Source organism: Hermetia illucens, chromosome 4 (assembly GCF_905115235.1).
Source record: "Hermetia illucens chromosome 4, iHerIll2.2.curated.20191125, whole genome shotgun sequence".
In the NCBI taxonomy this organism is placed as follows: domain Eukaryota; kingdom Metazoa; phylum Arthropoda; class Insecta; order Diptera; family Stratiomyidae; genus Hermetia; species Hermetia illucens.
In genome coordinates this window covers 164,642,642-164,659,550 of record NC_051852.1, presented here as the reverse complement: position 1 = coordinate 164,659,550, position 16,909 = coordinate 164,642,642, and the positions used below count along the sequence as shown (strand labels likewise).

The following is a 16,909-nucleotide window of genomic DNA, read 5'->3' as shown; positions in this document are numbered from 1 at the left end:
GTTCGACTAAGACTCCACCACCCTTCGTTTTACGTATGGAAGACACCTCCGCTCCGTTGTCTTCGGGTTTGATTTTATAACGGATTTCGCTGAGGACTTCCGCAAAAGTCTTGCCTTCCTGCGGCTTAATAAGCAAAGCTGGCGGTCTAGTCCTCCTTCGTCTCCCCACCTTTTCTTTTGGCACTCCGTCCTTCGTATCCGCCTTAGTTTTAGGCAGAGGTTTTTCTGATGGCGCGACGTGTTGTTGTCTTTTGATCCTCTTCGCCTTCTTCTTTTCAGCCCCTAAGTACTGTTGCCAATGGGATCGTACACCTTAAGGACCTTAACAACTTACCCTCATTCTTAAAATATCCTCAAATAATTTCTCTTATCATTGCAGAATTATGTGATGCTGCCACTCGAATTCAGTCAGCCTTTCGGGGTCATTTGCAACGTAAGCTCCAAACTTCTGACATCAAAGACGATAAAGATCTCGAGGAGATAACGAAGAAGGTTGCGGAGGAGCTAGACATAGATCTTACAGATCCTGAACTTAATAAAGCTGCAACAAAAATCCAAGCTTCGTTCCGAGGATATAAGACACGTAAACACGATGAATAAATTTAAAAAAAAAAAAATTTGTTGATGCGTAAAGCATGAAGCGTACCAAATTCTGCAAGTCATCCACTCTACAGTCAGAAACTTAGTAAAATCCCAAGAAAAAAAAACAGAAATTCTAGCAGAATAATGAGAGCAATTAGATGGAAATTGGAGAAAATGCCATATGAAAATGAAATTTAAAAAATTCAAATAGAGCGTAAAAATAGGTCAATAATTATACCCTGAAAACACACACAGAAATACATGCACACACACATACTTTAATATGCAGCCTTTAACTTTTCGAGTAAGTACGAAGGACTACTTAGAAGCGGAAGAAAGTCAATACAAAATCTACAGAATGGATAGCATTTGTTAAATCGATTAAGGGGGGAGGAGTTTATTAAAATCATTTTGAAAGAAAAACTATGGAACTATGGAATTCTATTGCATTCTATTTACTTCTGAACGTTTTAGATTTAAATAACTATTGTTATCTCACACGTGTCTGCAGTATCCTTTTTTAATATTATATTTACAAATTTGCCATATTTACGGAATTGAAAAAAAAAACAAAACAAAACCAAAGAAACAAACAAACAAGGGAGAAGAAAAAAATAAAAATGTTTTTGTATTTTGCATTTTCCTTTATTATCTCAATTTTCCAACATACGATTCCGTAATGGTGGACAAGTCGTCACTGATTAGAATGTTGCAAAGTAAAAATCGTTGTTTTTCGTTAAGATTAATCAACTTAAATTGAATAATTGAATATCATATGTATACGTTGGAATTTAGTGATTAGAGCAATAATTTCGTTTAATAGTGTAATGTTTCGATTCGTTGGTTCGTTGTTAAACGCCGTAAAGCGGAGCATCCTTTTCTTGCGTTCTAGTTTTAGACCGTGCCACAGTTACAGTATTCGTTTTCCTTCCTTAGATTAAAGTATATTTGCTTTGTCCAGAATCAAAATTTAATTATGTAAATTAGCTGTAGGAAGCTGAAAATCGTAATTGATCAAAACAGAATAAACACAAAATATTGTTTTTCACTGTTATTTCATTTGCAGAGATCTTCAGTGCAGGTGCTGACGGTAAGTGGAATCCTGGAAAGCATCCAATGATCCATCCATCGTATGGCTATGGCTCCACAAATAAACGTCGGCCTCTCCAGACGGGAACACTTTCAACCAAATTGACCACGTGTTGATCGAACGCCGCCACCTCTCAGCCTTGATGAATGTCAGAGCATATAGGGAGGCCAATATAAACTCGGATCACTATCTCGTTGGCATGGTACTCCGAGCTCGAATAACAACAGCGTCCAGAATCCCCTCTGACAATCAGGTGACAGTTAACACTGAAGCCATCCACAACACAACCCTTCGCGACACCTATAAGAGGGAAATGGATGCCGCAATAACCGCTGTCAACAGAGATCCTGGAGATGAAGCATCAACAAATGATCTTCACAATCACCTGAAGAACGTTATCATAAATACGGCCACAAACATATGTGGCGCGGCAGGATCCGCAGCATTTGAAATTTATTTCGAATGTTGCGGGTGCGGACGGGTAGATGGCGCGGAACTCTCCACTCATTTTAGAACTCGCCACGGTAGTGGAAGATTAGCGGTGAGAAAGTGCCGTTGGTTGGGACAGAAAAGACCGCATGGAAATAAGCCGGGTTCAGTAGTCCGCTGGCGTTTAAAACCCAGGAGTTTACCTAACTCCGAGAAAAGAGTGGATTCAAATTGCATTCTCTGGTCAGTGATGACCACTGCAGGGACGCCAAAGCGAGGTATCCACTCTGGGCAGAGGGCTTCGGCACAAGATTGCGCCGTAATGTCTTTCAGAGGTATTGCCTCAGGCCACCGCGTGAACCTGTCGATGATTGTGAGGCAATACTTGTAACCGTGCGAGTCTCGCAAAGGCCCTATTATGTCGAGGTGTATCGTGTGGAAACGCTTGGTAGTGCGGGGGAATGAGCCCACTTCTTTCCTGACATGCCTGGAGACTTTACACTTTTGGCATGCGATGCACTCTCTGGCCCAGGAATTGATATCCTTGTTCATGGAGGGCCAGAAGTATTTTCCGGTGACTAACCGGTTTGTTGTCCTGATGCCGGGATGTGCCAAGTCGTGAACAGGGTGGAACACTTCCTTGCGAAATGTGACCGGAATGTATGGCCGAGGTCCCTTTTCCGAGTCTTCGCAGCAGAGCGAGAGTTTTGAGCCGAAGATGGGCAACTCCCGAAATTTGTATTTGGGTTTGGATTTGAGGCTCTGAAGTGCTGCGTCATCCTCCTGCGCCTTGGCAATAGCCGAGAAATCGAGTGAGGCGGGGATGTTAACCTCGGAGACACGAGACAAAGCGTCAGCAACTATGTTGTCCTTGCCGGACACGTGTTGGATGTCTGACATAAACTGGCTTATGAAGCTCAGGTGTCGAAGCTGACGAGGGGACGCTTTGTCGGGCTTTTATTTCAAAGTATACGTGAGAGGCTTATGGTCCGTGAACACTGTGAACGGCCTGCCTTCTAGGGAGAAACGGAAGTATTTGATGCTCAAGTACGCGGCGAGCAGTTCGCGATCGTAGGTACTGTAGTTCCGTTGAGCGGGATTCAACTGTTTCGAGAAGAAGCTCAACGGCTGCCAAACTTGATCCACCTTTTGGTGAAGGGCAGCACCTACTGCGATGTCAGAGGCATCAACAAAAACGGCTAGGGGTGCATCTTGCAGAGGAAATGCCAAGAGTGTAGCATCAGCCAGTTTTTGTCGGGATTTATCGAACGCGCGGACAGCCTCTTCAGACCACACAATCTCTCGTGTGTCTTTTGTTTTGGGGCCAGACAAGTACGCGTTCAAAACGGACTGGTGATGGGCGGCCTTGGGCAGGAAACGACGGTAGAAGTTTAGCATGCCCAAGAACCTCCTCAACTCCCTCACTGTTTTCGGACGCGGGAAGCTTGTAATTGCTTGCACCTTGTCTGGGTCGGGCTGTATTCCTTCAGAGGAAATGGAGTGGCCGAGGAATCTCACCTGTTGTTGAAAGAATTTGCATTTCTCAACGTTTAGGACTAAACCGGCCTCAAGGAGACGTTGAAAAATGCACTCGAGATGGGCTAAGTGCTCAGACTCAGTGGAAGAAGCGACCAAAACATCATCCAAATAGACGAAACAGAAATTGAGGTTTCGCAGGACTGAGTGAATGAACCTTTGAAAGGTTTGCGCCGCATTGCATAATCCGAAAGTCATTCGGGTGAACTCGAAGAATCCAAAGGGTGTGCATATTGCCGTCTTTGGAATGTCTTCAAGAGCTACTGGGATTTGGTGGTATGCCTTGGCTAAGTCCAAGGTCGAAAAGATGCGGCAATTCGCGAGGTGATGCGCAAAGTCGTGGATAAGTGGAATTGGATATCGGTCAGGAACAGTCTGTGCATTTAGCCTTCTGTAATCCCCACAGGGGCGCCATTCGCCATTTGGCTTAGGGACCATATGTAAAGGGGAAGACCAACAGCTGTTTGAGGGCCTGCAGATACCCTGTTGAACAAGTTGTTCAAATTCTTTCCGCGCAATAGCCAGTTTCTGGGGCGGTAGAGGACGCACCTTCGAGAAAATCGGGGAACCAGTAGTATTTATGTGGTGGTGCACATTGTGCTTCACTGGTTTCGAGAGACTACACTCGGTAGTAATCTGGCTGAACTTTTGGAGGAGTGTCCGAACACGAGAGTCGGTGATGTCTTCCAAAAGAACGGAAAGGTTATTGTCAGCGTGAGATACCATTTGGCCCGACGAATTAAGATTGGTTGTGGGGTCTATAAGGGACTTATTTTGCAAGTCCACCAGCAACCAATAGTGACACAAGAAGTCTGCGCCTAATACGGGGAAGCTGACATCGCCACGAAAACGTCCTACGCAAGCCAAGACTCACGTCCACTTGCCTGTACCCGTATGTATTGATGCGGGAGGCATTTGCTGCTGCCAGTTTGAGGGGCTGTGGGTAAAGTTTATGATCCCGGGGTACGGGAAGAACCGAAACCTCCGCACCCGTGTCGACGAGGTAGTTGCGCCTGCTGAGGGGGTCGAAAATAGTTAGGCGACTTGGCGCTGCGCTCTGGGTGGCCGTCGCCAAGACCCCCCGCGGACCTAGTTTTTTGCGGTAGGCGTGAATTTACAAGGTAACGTACATCTTGTCGCTTTATCTCCGAATTTACGATGGTACCAGCAAATACCTTTGTCCGCAGGCTGTCTTGACGACCTGCTACCCGAACGCCCTGTTCGTGTGGCAGACCGCGAGCGAGCTCGCGATCTGGCACTCGAACGCTGAGCGTCCAACGTCGCCCGCATCTCGGCCACGCTGGCCGTTAAAGCAGCTATCTCGCGCCTTAAGTCGCCCATCTCATCCGACGGTGGTTGAACGGCCGCTATGGTTGGGCGAACGTACACCTCCTGCACCTGGTCGGCCGTCGCTGCCAGTTCCTCCAAGGAACCGGAGACGCAAGCTAGGATCGCCTGGGTGCCCTCCGGGAGCCGTCGCAGCCAGAGCGATTTGATCAGATCATCGCCAATCTTGCTCCCACCCAATTGCCTCATTTCGTGAAGCAATTGGCTGGGAGTTCGATCACCCAACGTTAAACCCGCCAGCAAGTGGTCTAATTTTGCAGACTCGCTTGTCGACAGGCGCCTGATCAACTCGCTCTTGAGCGTCGTGTCCGCTTTGTAGATTAACGGGGAACGGAGTTCCGGGATCGGTCGCCGAAACCCCCCTAGGTTTCGTCTGGGGGCGGAGTGATGTGGCGCGGCAAGATCCGCAGCATTTGAAATTTATTTCGAATGTTGCGGGTGCGGACGGGTAGATGGCGCGGAACTCTCCACTCATTTTAGAACTCGCCACGGGAATGGAAGATTAGCGGTGAGAAAGTGCCGTTGGTTGGAACAGAAAAGACCGCATGGAAATAAGCCGGTCTCTTCTGTCTCCAACCGCGGCGGTGAACACAACTGAATTCTTATCAAGTCAGCCTCGCTTACGTTTAAAATATGTTTTAATTTTAGTTTTTATTTCTAAAACGTAAATGTTCAGATAAAGTGAATTAAAATTTATCGGTTTTGTTCTCTCATTTAATTCTTTCATGGATTAAGACTAAAATTTGGAGAAGCTTTATTTCGTTTTGAATGAACCGTTAAACATACTTGGCCCCAGCTGCAAAAAGAGTCGAAACGGCTGGTTCGACGATGAATCTAAGCTAGTTACGGAAAGGAAGAATGCTGCATACCGAGTAATGTTGCATTCTCAAAGGACGCGGGCACGCGCAGAGACTTATCACGAACTTCAACGAACGGAGATGCGACTTACCAATAAGTCTGTGAACTAGAAAAGTACAGAGAATAACCGCATCAGGCGCGGAATTACGAACAAGTCAGTAGGATGAAGCCTTATACACCTCGATGCTCATTCTATCCAGACAAAGAGGGAAATTTGATTTCCGACAGAATGGGCAGATTGGAGCGATGGGTTGAGTATGATGAACTGCTCAACAAACAAAATATCGGCGAATTAGAGGTCCCGCCAACTGAAGACGGCGGACAAATGAAGTGGCATTGCATAACTGGTGTTCTTTGTGATCAAAGTATCAGCGCACGTCTCAAATTTAAAATTTACTGCAATGTCATCAGTCTGCCGTTCTCTATAGTTCTGAGTGTTGGTCGACTATAAAAGACACTGAACGGCGTCTTGCGGTAGTAGATACGAAGATGTTGCATTGCATTGGTGGGTTTTGATAACGTCCGAAATGAGGGTATCCGCAATCGATATGGGGTTGCATCGATCGTGGAAAAACTGCGAGTGAGAAGTTTCCGATGATATGGTCATGTAGTTCACACTAACGAGAATTCACTTACCAATATTGGTCTGAACATCGAAATCAATGGTAAGCAACGAAAAACCCGGCCGAAACAACGGTGGATTGATACGCTGGATTGGCATTTAAAAGCCTCGAAATTGTATCCAAATCAGGCATTTGATAAAATAAAATGGCGAAACCGATCATCACGAACCGACCCCGCTTGGGAAAGGGACAAAAGCTGAAGAAAAAGAAGAAGATGTGAGGAGCGACGAGTGCACGACAGCTCCGTGTCACATAGCTAAAAATTGCCCTTCATTTTTTAGAAAGCGATTTAAATAAATCATTTGATAGAAAGCCCTGTATTGATAATAGTCAACCTCATACGCTTCACACTCTCTAGTTTAATATTATTAGCAAATGCGAAGAATTTAACCTACATCAGATATAAACAAATTTTAATACCGAAAGCTCGCGCTTCGGGTATAACAGTTTTGTGTTCATCTTGTGTAAGAAACTTCAACCCACATTTTTCTATGTGTATAGCTACAAATCCAACATAATCCTTCATATTTTTCCAAACTACAAGCCATACGTACATATTACAGCCATAAATATTATCCTCACCCTAAACAAACAAATTGCGTATTTCCGAATATTGTACATATGCATGCACGCATATAAATGGATTGTACCCATATTTCCGATTTACTTTGTGCAGAAAAGTATACATATATGCATACATAGTACGTATATTAAATAAGGCTGATTTTATGTACAAATATATCTCCTGTGTGGAGTTGCCAAACCTCCCATCAGGCGCGTCCCTTTGTGCGGATAAGGGAATGCTCGGCGAATGTGTCATGGCCATGCACATGCACGCATCCGGAGATGTGCGTGTATGGGCATGCTTGTGCGCAGGCCGGGTAGGTGGGAAGTAAGCGCCCACTCGTGGATAAAAATTGGCTATGGGAAGGATACCCAGAAATAAAACCAAACATGGAGGAGCAGAAGAAGAATGAAGTTACGGTGCAGGGCTTCGGAAACCCAGTGCCGGCGGTTTTTGGGAGTGAGCAAGCGGGCTCCCGGCCGTCAATATCCAACGACCGCAGTGCCTCAGTAGTGGGAACCTTGGCTACTGTGGCATCTAATGTTACAAGCGTACGGGAGGAACTTGAACTGGGTCCAGTGATGGATCCGTTCAGAAGGAGTTCGATTTTTCGCAGATCCCCTCCCACACGGGCACAAGCCCCCATGATCGCTACCCCCAGTGGGAAGCGTATAGCGGGAGTCTTCGATGAGGAAGAATCATTGACGCCGATTTACCCGGGCGATGTTTTGGGCAATGATCAGTCTGGAGCTGCCTTTACTGCCCTCGGTAAAAAGATCATGGAGCTGTGTGAGTTTATCAAGGAGCGCAGGAACATTCACCAAAATATAAGGGCCATGATAAGAGGCATCCGTTTGACTTACGGCAAGGCCCAGGATGAACGAGTAGGGAAGTCGCCGATTGGAAAAGTGAACCAGGCAACTCAAGTAACGCCGGTTCAAAACACAAAAGGGGAGAAACCGGGAAAGAGGCTGCGCGAGAAGCTGAATGACTCAACAGGCCAGCAAACCCCGAAAAGAAAAAAGGACTCAACTCCCAAAAAGGCGGAGTTCATGAAAAGTACGTCTGAAGCTACCAAGGAAAATACTGCAGTGGCTACCTCGAGAAAAGGGATCGAACCTTCAAAGGCGGATGCGGAAGCTTGGAGGAAGGTAGAACCACGGAAAAGAAATTATCGGAGGAAGATTAGACCGGATGTGATTTTCATTTCCAAACGAGGCGAAGGGTCATACGCCGACATTCTCAGGAAAGTGAAGGCAGACCCCGAACTCACCAATTTGGGAGACAACGTCAGCCGTATTAGACGGTCGCAGAAAGGAGATCTTATGTTGGAACTTAAGAAATCCAAGGATGTAACCGCGGACAAATTCTTAAGCCAAATCGGGAAGACTTTAGGGCAGGAAGCCGACATAAGAGCTAGCAGGCCGGAGATCACTATAATCTGCAAAGATATAGATGAAAGCACGACGAAGGAGGAGGTTCGCGAAGTGTTGGAGAAACAGTTCGATCTTGCCGGACTACAAGAGTCAGCGGTAAAAACGCTAAGGAAAGCCTATGGGGGAACACAAACCGCCATTATCAGCTTACCAGTGGAGAACGCACTCAAACTGTTAGCAGCAGGGAGAGTGAGAATAGGCTGGGTTATGTGTCGCCTTAGGGAACAGGTGGCGTTAAAACGGTGCTTTAGATGTCTTGGCTTTGGTCACATTGCGAAGTCATGCACTAACCCAAATGACAGGTCAAAGCAATGCAGGAGATGCGGAGTGGAAGGCCACATCAGCAAGGACTGCGGAGCTGACCCAAATTGTCTACTGTGCAAAGGAAAGGAGGGTGTGGACCATCGGCACATTGCGGGCAGCAGCAGGTGCCCGGAATACAGGAGAGCGCTTAGCATAAATCGCAGATAAGGTTGATACAAATCAATCTCAACCACTGCGAGGCGGCGCAGGATCTACTCACGCAAACCATCCGCGAGAAAAACATCGATGTGGCCATCCTAAGTGAACCATACCGAAACCACGGTGGTAGCGTTTGGGTCAAAGACCAAACGGGCCAAGCAGCGCTGTGGACTTGTGGAGAACAAGCCTTCCAGGAAATAATGGAGCACCCGGAGGAGGGCTTCATCAGAGCGAAGGTGAAGGGCATCCACATCTACAGCTGCTATGCTCCACCCAGCGCTACACTCGTCGAGTATGAGCGGATGCTTGCTGCTCTTGTTTTGGATGCAAGACGACGTTGGCCGATCATAATAGGAGGCGATTTCAATGCGTGGGCTCTTGAATGGGGCAGCCGGATAACTAATGTCAGGGGACGTGTTCTCCTCGAAGCATTCGCGGAGCTGGACGTGGTACTGGCGAATGTTGCGTCTTCGTACACTTTCCGGGGAAGGGGCCTGGGGTCTATAGTGGACCTAACATACGTGAGTGCCACTTTAGCCAGTAGAATCGCTTGGCATGTCAGTGAGGACTATACTCACAGCGACCACCAGGCAACCTGCATAGAGATCAAGGGCGGATCGAACTCGAAAAAGAGTTTTCGCAGAATGCCGGGTGGTATGCTTGGCTGGACAGTGAAAGCTTTCGAGGGGGACACGTTTTCCGCGGTGCTCAAATCCGACATATCCCTGAATGGTACGGCTGGAGAGAAAGCCACCCAGATTACTCGATGGGTGACGGGAGCATGCGATGCTACTATGCCCAGAAGGCGATTGCTCCCCAGTAGGCAACCCAACTACTGGTGGAACAACGAAATCGCAAGTTTGCGAGCCGCATGTTTTCGGGCAAGGAGGCTTTGCCAGAGGCTCAGGGGAAAACCCGGTGGCGACGGTCGAGAGGAGGCACACAAGCAATTGCGTGGCCGCCTAAAGGAAGCCATTCGGAGGAGCAAAAAGAACTGCTTCAAACAGCTGTGCGACCATGCCGACATAAACCCTTGGGGCGAGGCTTACAGAGTGGTGATGAAAAGGCTGCGGAAATCACCCCAGGTGACCTGTCCGCGCCTCCTGAAACAGATTGTTACCACTCTGTTCCCTCACCACGAAAATAGGGGAAGGCAAAGTTTTCTCCAGCTAAATGACGGCATAATACCGCCTGTAACTGTGGAGGAGCTGCGGGAAATATGTGGTAGGTTCGGTGACAACAAGGCCCCAGGTTTGGATGGCATCCCCAACCGAGCTTTGAAACTGGCAGTGAAGACTAGGCCCAACCTTTTCGCCAACACCTTCGAGGTGTGCCTAAAAGAAGGAATATTCCCTGCCCAGTGGAAAAAGCAAAAGTTGGTGTTGCTTCCGAAGCCTGGCAAGCCACCTGGAAACCCAGCGTCGTATCGTCCTATCTGCCTGTTGGATACAATGGGGAAGATGATGGAGAGAGTCATCTACAACAGACTCCTGCCCATCGTCGAAGCCAGCAATGGTTTGTCGGAACGCCAGTTTGGTTTCCGACGCGCCCACTCTACGGTGGACGCAATTGGCATGGTGGTAAACCTGGCAAAAGGTGCACTGATTTCTGGCGGCTGCTGTGCCGTGGTGGCGTTGGATATCAAAAACGCATTCAACTCGGCCAACTGGAATAGAGTTAAACGGGCGTTGGCTGACATAGGTGTCCCCGGATACTTAGCGAATTTGGTGGAAAACTACCTCTCAGAGAGGACTCTCTGGTACGGGACGGATGAGGGCCCCAAAGAGTACATTGTCAAAGCCGGGGTACCACAGGGATCGGTACTTGGTCCCCTGTTGTGGAATATCATGTATAATGGGGTGCTTGCTTTTCCCGTCCCAGAGGGGACTACGATTGTCGGCTTTGCTGATGACCTAGCTGTGGTTGTTGCAGCAAAACACCCAGAAGATGTGGAGGTTTACGCAACGGAAACAGTGAGAGCGGTAAAGTCCTGGCTAGAAAAGGCCGGGCTGACCTTGGCGGACGCGAAAACGGAAGCGGTCTTAATAACGAAACGCAGGAAAAATAACATTGTAAAAGTGGAGGTCGGTGGACATACGATTGTATCAAAGCCGGCTATCAAATACCTGGGGGTAATAATTGACACCAAATTGAGTTTTAGGGAACACATGCCAAAAGGCAGTCAGTACCACCACGGCACTTGCAAAAATGTTGCCAAATATTGGTGAGCCGAAACATTGCCGGAGGTTGGTGCTAGCCGGAGTGGTGCGCTCCATCCTGCTCTACTCGCCTGTGTGGGCAGAGGCGCTTGCAAACTCTCAGAGACGGAAGCAGGTGAACTCGGTTTACCGGCGGATGGCTTTGAGGGTTTGCAGTGCTTTTAGAACCACATCAGATGAGACAGTATTGGTGGTGGCAGGCATGATCCCGGTTGACATTCTGGCCAAAGAAATGAGTGTCCTGTACAATGAAAGACATATGGAGGGGAATGCACAGCGTAGAAATGCGGCAAGGTCAGAGTCGCTTGATCTCTGGCAACGCAGATGGGACGAGTCTGCGAAAGGTCGGTGGACGCACAGGCTCATTCCCAACATTAGGGTGTGGCTTGAGCGAAAACATGGGGAGACCAACTACCACATTACCCAGTTCCTCACGGGACACGGTGGTTGCTACAGGCAGTATCTGCACCGCTTTGGGTTGGATGATTCTCCGAACTGTCCCAGATGCGATGGCATACCGGAGGATCCAGAGCATGTGATGTTTCACTGCCCACGATTTGCGATGAAGAGAAGGAGCTTAAACCAGGTGCTGGGCAGGAGCGGGACCCCGGAGATTTTGGTTACTGAGATGCTGGAGTCCGAGGAGAAGTCGCTTGCGGTTGGCTCCGCAATCATCCAAATGCAGGAGGAGTTGCAGAAGGAACAAAGAAGGAGGAAAGCCGGAAATAGGAGAAGGATGAGTGCCTAAGAGCAAACCTACCCCGCGAAGTAATACCTCAATGGTGGTCCCGCGGGGCTGGGGCTGGAGAGACCGGGGGTGATTTTTAGTGGGTGTGAATCCCACACGCGCCCGCTGTAGTTCCGCCGTTCGGGCGGCGGAGCTGCGGCGGGCGTGTCTTTCTAAGATTTTCCACCTCCGTGTACGCACAAAAAAAAAAAAAATGTACAAATATATCTATCTGAATTAGACAATACCTGCAGACTTCATTAGCACGCATATAATATATACCTACATAAACAAATGTCTGTTTGGGTAATTGATATTCATATACAAATGACAAAAAACTAAAACAAAATAATTCTTTGAGACTCCATTCATACGAACTTACTTCGTTGTGGTATCGACGAATTGATATGGGATGATGACGTCATACACGTTGTAGAATGCACGAAATCTACAAAAAATGTCAAAGTTATAACTTTGTTAATAATAGTTGGATTTTCTTCAAACTTGACCAAATTGTGCACTATGATATCCCTTACAATGTCGGGTTGCCGGGTAAAATTCGAAAAGTGGAAATATACTATTATTAACTTTATTTGTGCAGATATCGGAACGGGATGTATTTCGAGGCCTAGATTTCGTAGAGATGCAATACTGTGATTATTTTCAGATTTTTCGGTTATATAGGTTCTGAGAACGAGACCTGTTATACTTTTTGATGGTCATATTTTGAGGTCTCACTCCCCTTTGTTTCACTCGATATCAAATATAGAACCAGTTTCGAAAAGTACTAATTAAACCCTTTCATTCGATACCCCACATGGCCACATTTTATGAAAAAAAATTTTGCACCTTCCATTCACTTGTATGGGGAGCCCCTCCCCCCCCCCCCCTTACACTTAACACAAGATGGTGCCGCTTGCTGTATGTAAAAGGAACATCAGGTCACATGCTCTATAAATCGAGTGTGACAGACAGACAGACATCGACTCGATTCTAATAAGATTTTGTTTCACACGAAACCTTAAAAAGGGCTGGGGAGAAGTAGATTCTTCATAGATACGACTTTAATATTTCACACGAATATCAATTATTCTCGCTAATTATGACGTCAGCATGTTATTTGCATGGCTTTGGAAATTCGCGCGTAATGGCTCCGTTTGAATTAATAACTTTGGGCATGGCCAGACTTCCATGAAATTCGGCACGTGTATACGAAATATTGTCTATGCTAGTGCGAAATTTGAAAGTCCTAGGGTGAATTTAAGGGGGTTTTCAGTAAATTTCTAAAAGTTGGTAATATACTATTAGTAAGTTTATTTGAGCAGATATCGGAATGGAACATATTTTGAGGCCTAGATTTCATCTAAGCGCACCTGATTTTTTTCGGGTTTTTGGGTTGGGTAGTTCCCGAAAATGAGTCCTATCTCACTTTACAATTCACGTCAAAACTGATATCAGATCCAGAAACTACTAATTGAGACCTTTCATTCGATACATTCGACTGATCCAGATCGACAAATGGCTGCCAGAGGTAATTCACGTATTTATTGTATATTACATTCGACTTCCATTCATCGATATGGTCTTGGTCTGATTTCATTCCGCTCAGAAAATTGAAAAATCGATCCTCCAAGTTAAATGGAGACAGCCCGCAATCTGACTTACAAACAGCTCCATGGACTCGCCCAATCTTTGCTGTAAAAATAAACACGTAGCCAATCGGCTTGTGGCTCGTGATGACCTTTGCGGATGCCTTACATTCGACACTTATCTAATCGAAATTCCATCCAAATATCACGGTTGAACATGTCTACTATTCGCAACAGACTTCTAAGGTGGTCGTTAGTACCAGCATACAACTTGTTATCATTTAAGTACATCAAGTGTCTCAGCTCGCACTTAGCACGTAGGCTATATTTTATTGCAAAACCACGCCCTCTAGCATCATTCAGTGCCATGCAAAACCACCGAATCGATAATAAGTTGCTCTTTGAAACCGCTTGAACCGACTCGGCAGCCTTTCAGCTTCTCGAACAAAATGTTGTTGATCTTTAATCCTTCCTCTAATAATGGATGTTATGAATTTGTAGAGGGGGGTTGGTAAGCAAGTAAAAAGTCTTGTGTCTGCGGGGTCCTGCACCGCGTTCATTTAAGAGATAAAGTAGGTAACCCCCGCAGTGAGGAAGGGTGGAAATTCCTCTGACCGGCTAATCAGCTGATTTATGCTATGTGCCAACCAACTGCGTATATTGATAAATTCCTTATACCAAAAATTATGCACCCGATCTACACTAGAGCCCTTCCAGTTCTTCAAATTGTTGATGGCTCGTCAAACTTCCGTTTCGGTGACATCCGTAGAATTCATGCCGGGCATATTGGCATGGCGAATGCCTTCGGCGGTGATCCACTCAGCATGGTCAACATGCTGAGCAGGTAACTCCCAAAGTCCACACCAATATTTCTTCGCTTCCATCAACGAAAACTGTACTGTCTGCACGTTCTGTTGGGATTCGTTGAGTGATCTGGAAAAACTTCGCTGCTTCTTCGCGTATGTTGCATTCTGGACATACCTGGCCATACCGCCGTAACCGACTGCATATGACAGAAAATTTCTGCTTTAGTGTGTCCAGAATTACGGCTATGGGCATGACATAGTTCCTGTAAACCGTCTGCACTTTATTTCTCACCCGTCTGCTGGCATTGTCAGTGCTGATTTGAATCAGTCTAGCAATGTACTGCTTTAGTAAATCCCACCGGCGTTCCAGACGAATTTTCGATGGTGGATCTCTTTGGTCACTCAAACCAATAACCCGAAAGTCAATCTTCTAGCCGTGCGCTCTGACAGCCGCAGCTGCACCACGATACATAGTCGAGATGCGATCTCATCATTAATTTGAGATGGAATTGTTGGAGTTGCAGAAGATGCATAGAGCCTGGGCAAAACCTGGTCTATGCAAAGGATCTATTTCTATACCCACTCTTTGCAATTCGTCCCAAACCTCAGCGGAGACTTCAGTTGAACGATGGAGAAGAGTGCTACGGCGAGTAGTGAAACTGTTGCCTGTGGTGCGGCGTGTTGTTGTTGATGCCGCCACCCCTGCCCTCATCAACCTTTAGATGCGATGACCTCAAGTGGAACACGCTCCCTGATGATGGCAGGGATTGTGTCGTTGCGAATAATATTGCTGTACTGATCTGCGACTCGCTGCACAATCACGTGCGCAAATTGCGTAGCGATAGCTTCCTTAGTGAGTAATCTGAAAGACTACAAAATTCCTGCACTTTCCTCACCTACTCTTTGAAGCAATCCCTCCCTCCTCCTTTCACAACCGAGCTTAGGATCGGCTTTTATTTTATTATTTGGAACGACTAGTCTTAACTGATTATTATCCCTCACAATAACAACACTGTGTGGAAATACGTGGAGAAGAAATTCGACTATAACCCATTAGCTCAAAAAACTGAAGAAATTAACGTCTCATGAGGGCCATTGTGGTTCCGAAAATATTGTAAACTATAAGTGTTATCCCTAAATCCTAAAACTTCCGAATAACACTACCCTCAGCCAACACCGTCAAGGCCCTTCTATTTCTGGTAAGTAGGTAGAATCGCCAAACCTGTTCTGACATCAGCCAACATTGCGAGAACTCGAAAATAATAATAGCATTATTACGATTCGCATCTTTAAAGAACTACTGTGCTCCTTTTACTGGTTATAGTGTACCTAATAACGGGGTCATCCCGTGTGAAGGCCGTTTTTTTTGCCTTTTTTTAGATTTTTTTTGTAAAGAGCTGGATAAAAATACAAATACGAATTTATCACCATAGATTTATTGATATCTTGAGCGTTCATGGTCATTTTTTCAGGCCGATCGTATAATTCGTTATTGAAATACAGAGCAATTTATAAACCCATCTTCAAAAAAAGGTGTTTTTCTGCTGCCACGCTAGAGGGCGCTGCGATTATCTTAGAGACAAAAGTGAACGGTATTTTAACGTGCAGACTTAACTACCATCCGCAAACTAGGTTTTCTAAAAAAAGACTAAAAGCTAAATTTTTGGTGCCGTGTCAAACTTTTTTTTGTGAATTTTGGTGTTTTTTCACGGCTTCTTCAATGAATAAAAAAAAAACTACTGAATGAATCGCAGTTATCCTAGTTGGCGGACCGTAGAAATATGTTCTGAATAAGTCGTGAAAATTTCAAAGAATTTCGTTGGATAGATTTTGGGCTATGGTGGCAGCCGATTTTCAACATGCAGTTTAAAAAAAAAACGCATTTAAAAAGTAGAATGTAATTTTCAACCAGAAAATCTTAACCGACCGTTAATCTGCTATATCTAGTCCATAAATCTTAGGTTTCTTCAAGAAACACGTGTATAGCCTTGGCTTCAATTCTTGTCCTTTTAGTGAAGTCATTCGAACGTCATTCGGACCGATAAATACGCACTTTATTACGGCGATCGACGTAAATCTGGCATGTAACTTATCACGTGTTTAACACTATAATTTCCGAACGACCCCGAATATCAAAAAATCACTTTGCGCATATATTCTACACTAATCTAGATACAATTGATGGCAAAAAAAAAATTCGAATCCGCAGATCCGATACACGGGATGACCCCATTAATCATAGTATCTCAAGCAAGCCTATAACCGTCAGGAACTTTAGTATGTTCCCTAATTCTAGATGTTTCAACTTTGCATCTGGTATTAAGTGTTCTCCCAGATGCTTCGACCTACTTTGCACAAGTGTCGGACACTGTCCCAGGACGTGTTTAGAGGTTTCATCACACTCCGCACAAAACCTAGGTGATAGTTTAGCCGACAGTGACCAGTGAGAATTCCCACTATGATTCGGAGGTTTTCTTGGTCAGGTTTAAGCAGTCCTTTGTGCGCATGGGTTCATATCCCCCAATAAGCACCCTGTACTTTTCCATCCCTGGTAGGCTCACCCAGTATAGTTCCCTTAACCGTTCCTCTTCATTTCTTAGTATCATAACCATAAAACCGTTTCCGACTCCACAGAAGGTT

The 16,909-nt window shown here is 45.9% G+C and overlaps 1 protein-coding gene across 1 annotated transcript in view; it reads left to right on the top strand.

Annotated features, from left to right (window-relative positions):
* The window catches only part of LOC119654722 (neuromodulin), a 74,396-nt gene extending 72,768 nt beyond the window's left edge, over window positions 1-1,628 (top strand). The window contains exon 3 of the mRNA XM_038060244.1: window positions 380-1,628. Coding sequence (XP_037916172.1) covers window positions 380-600 — 221 coding nt within the window. The 3' untranslated portion in view covers window positions 601-1,628. The remainder of the gene's footprint in view (window positions 1-379) is intronic.
* Window positions 1,629-16,909: the final 15,281 nt, after the last annotated feature.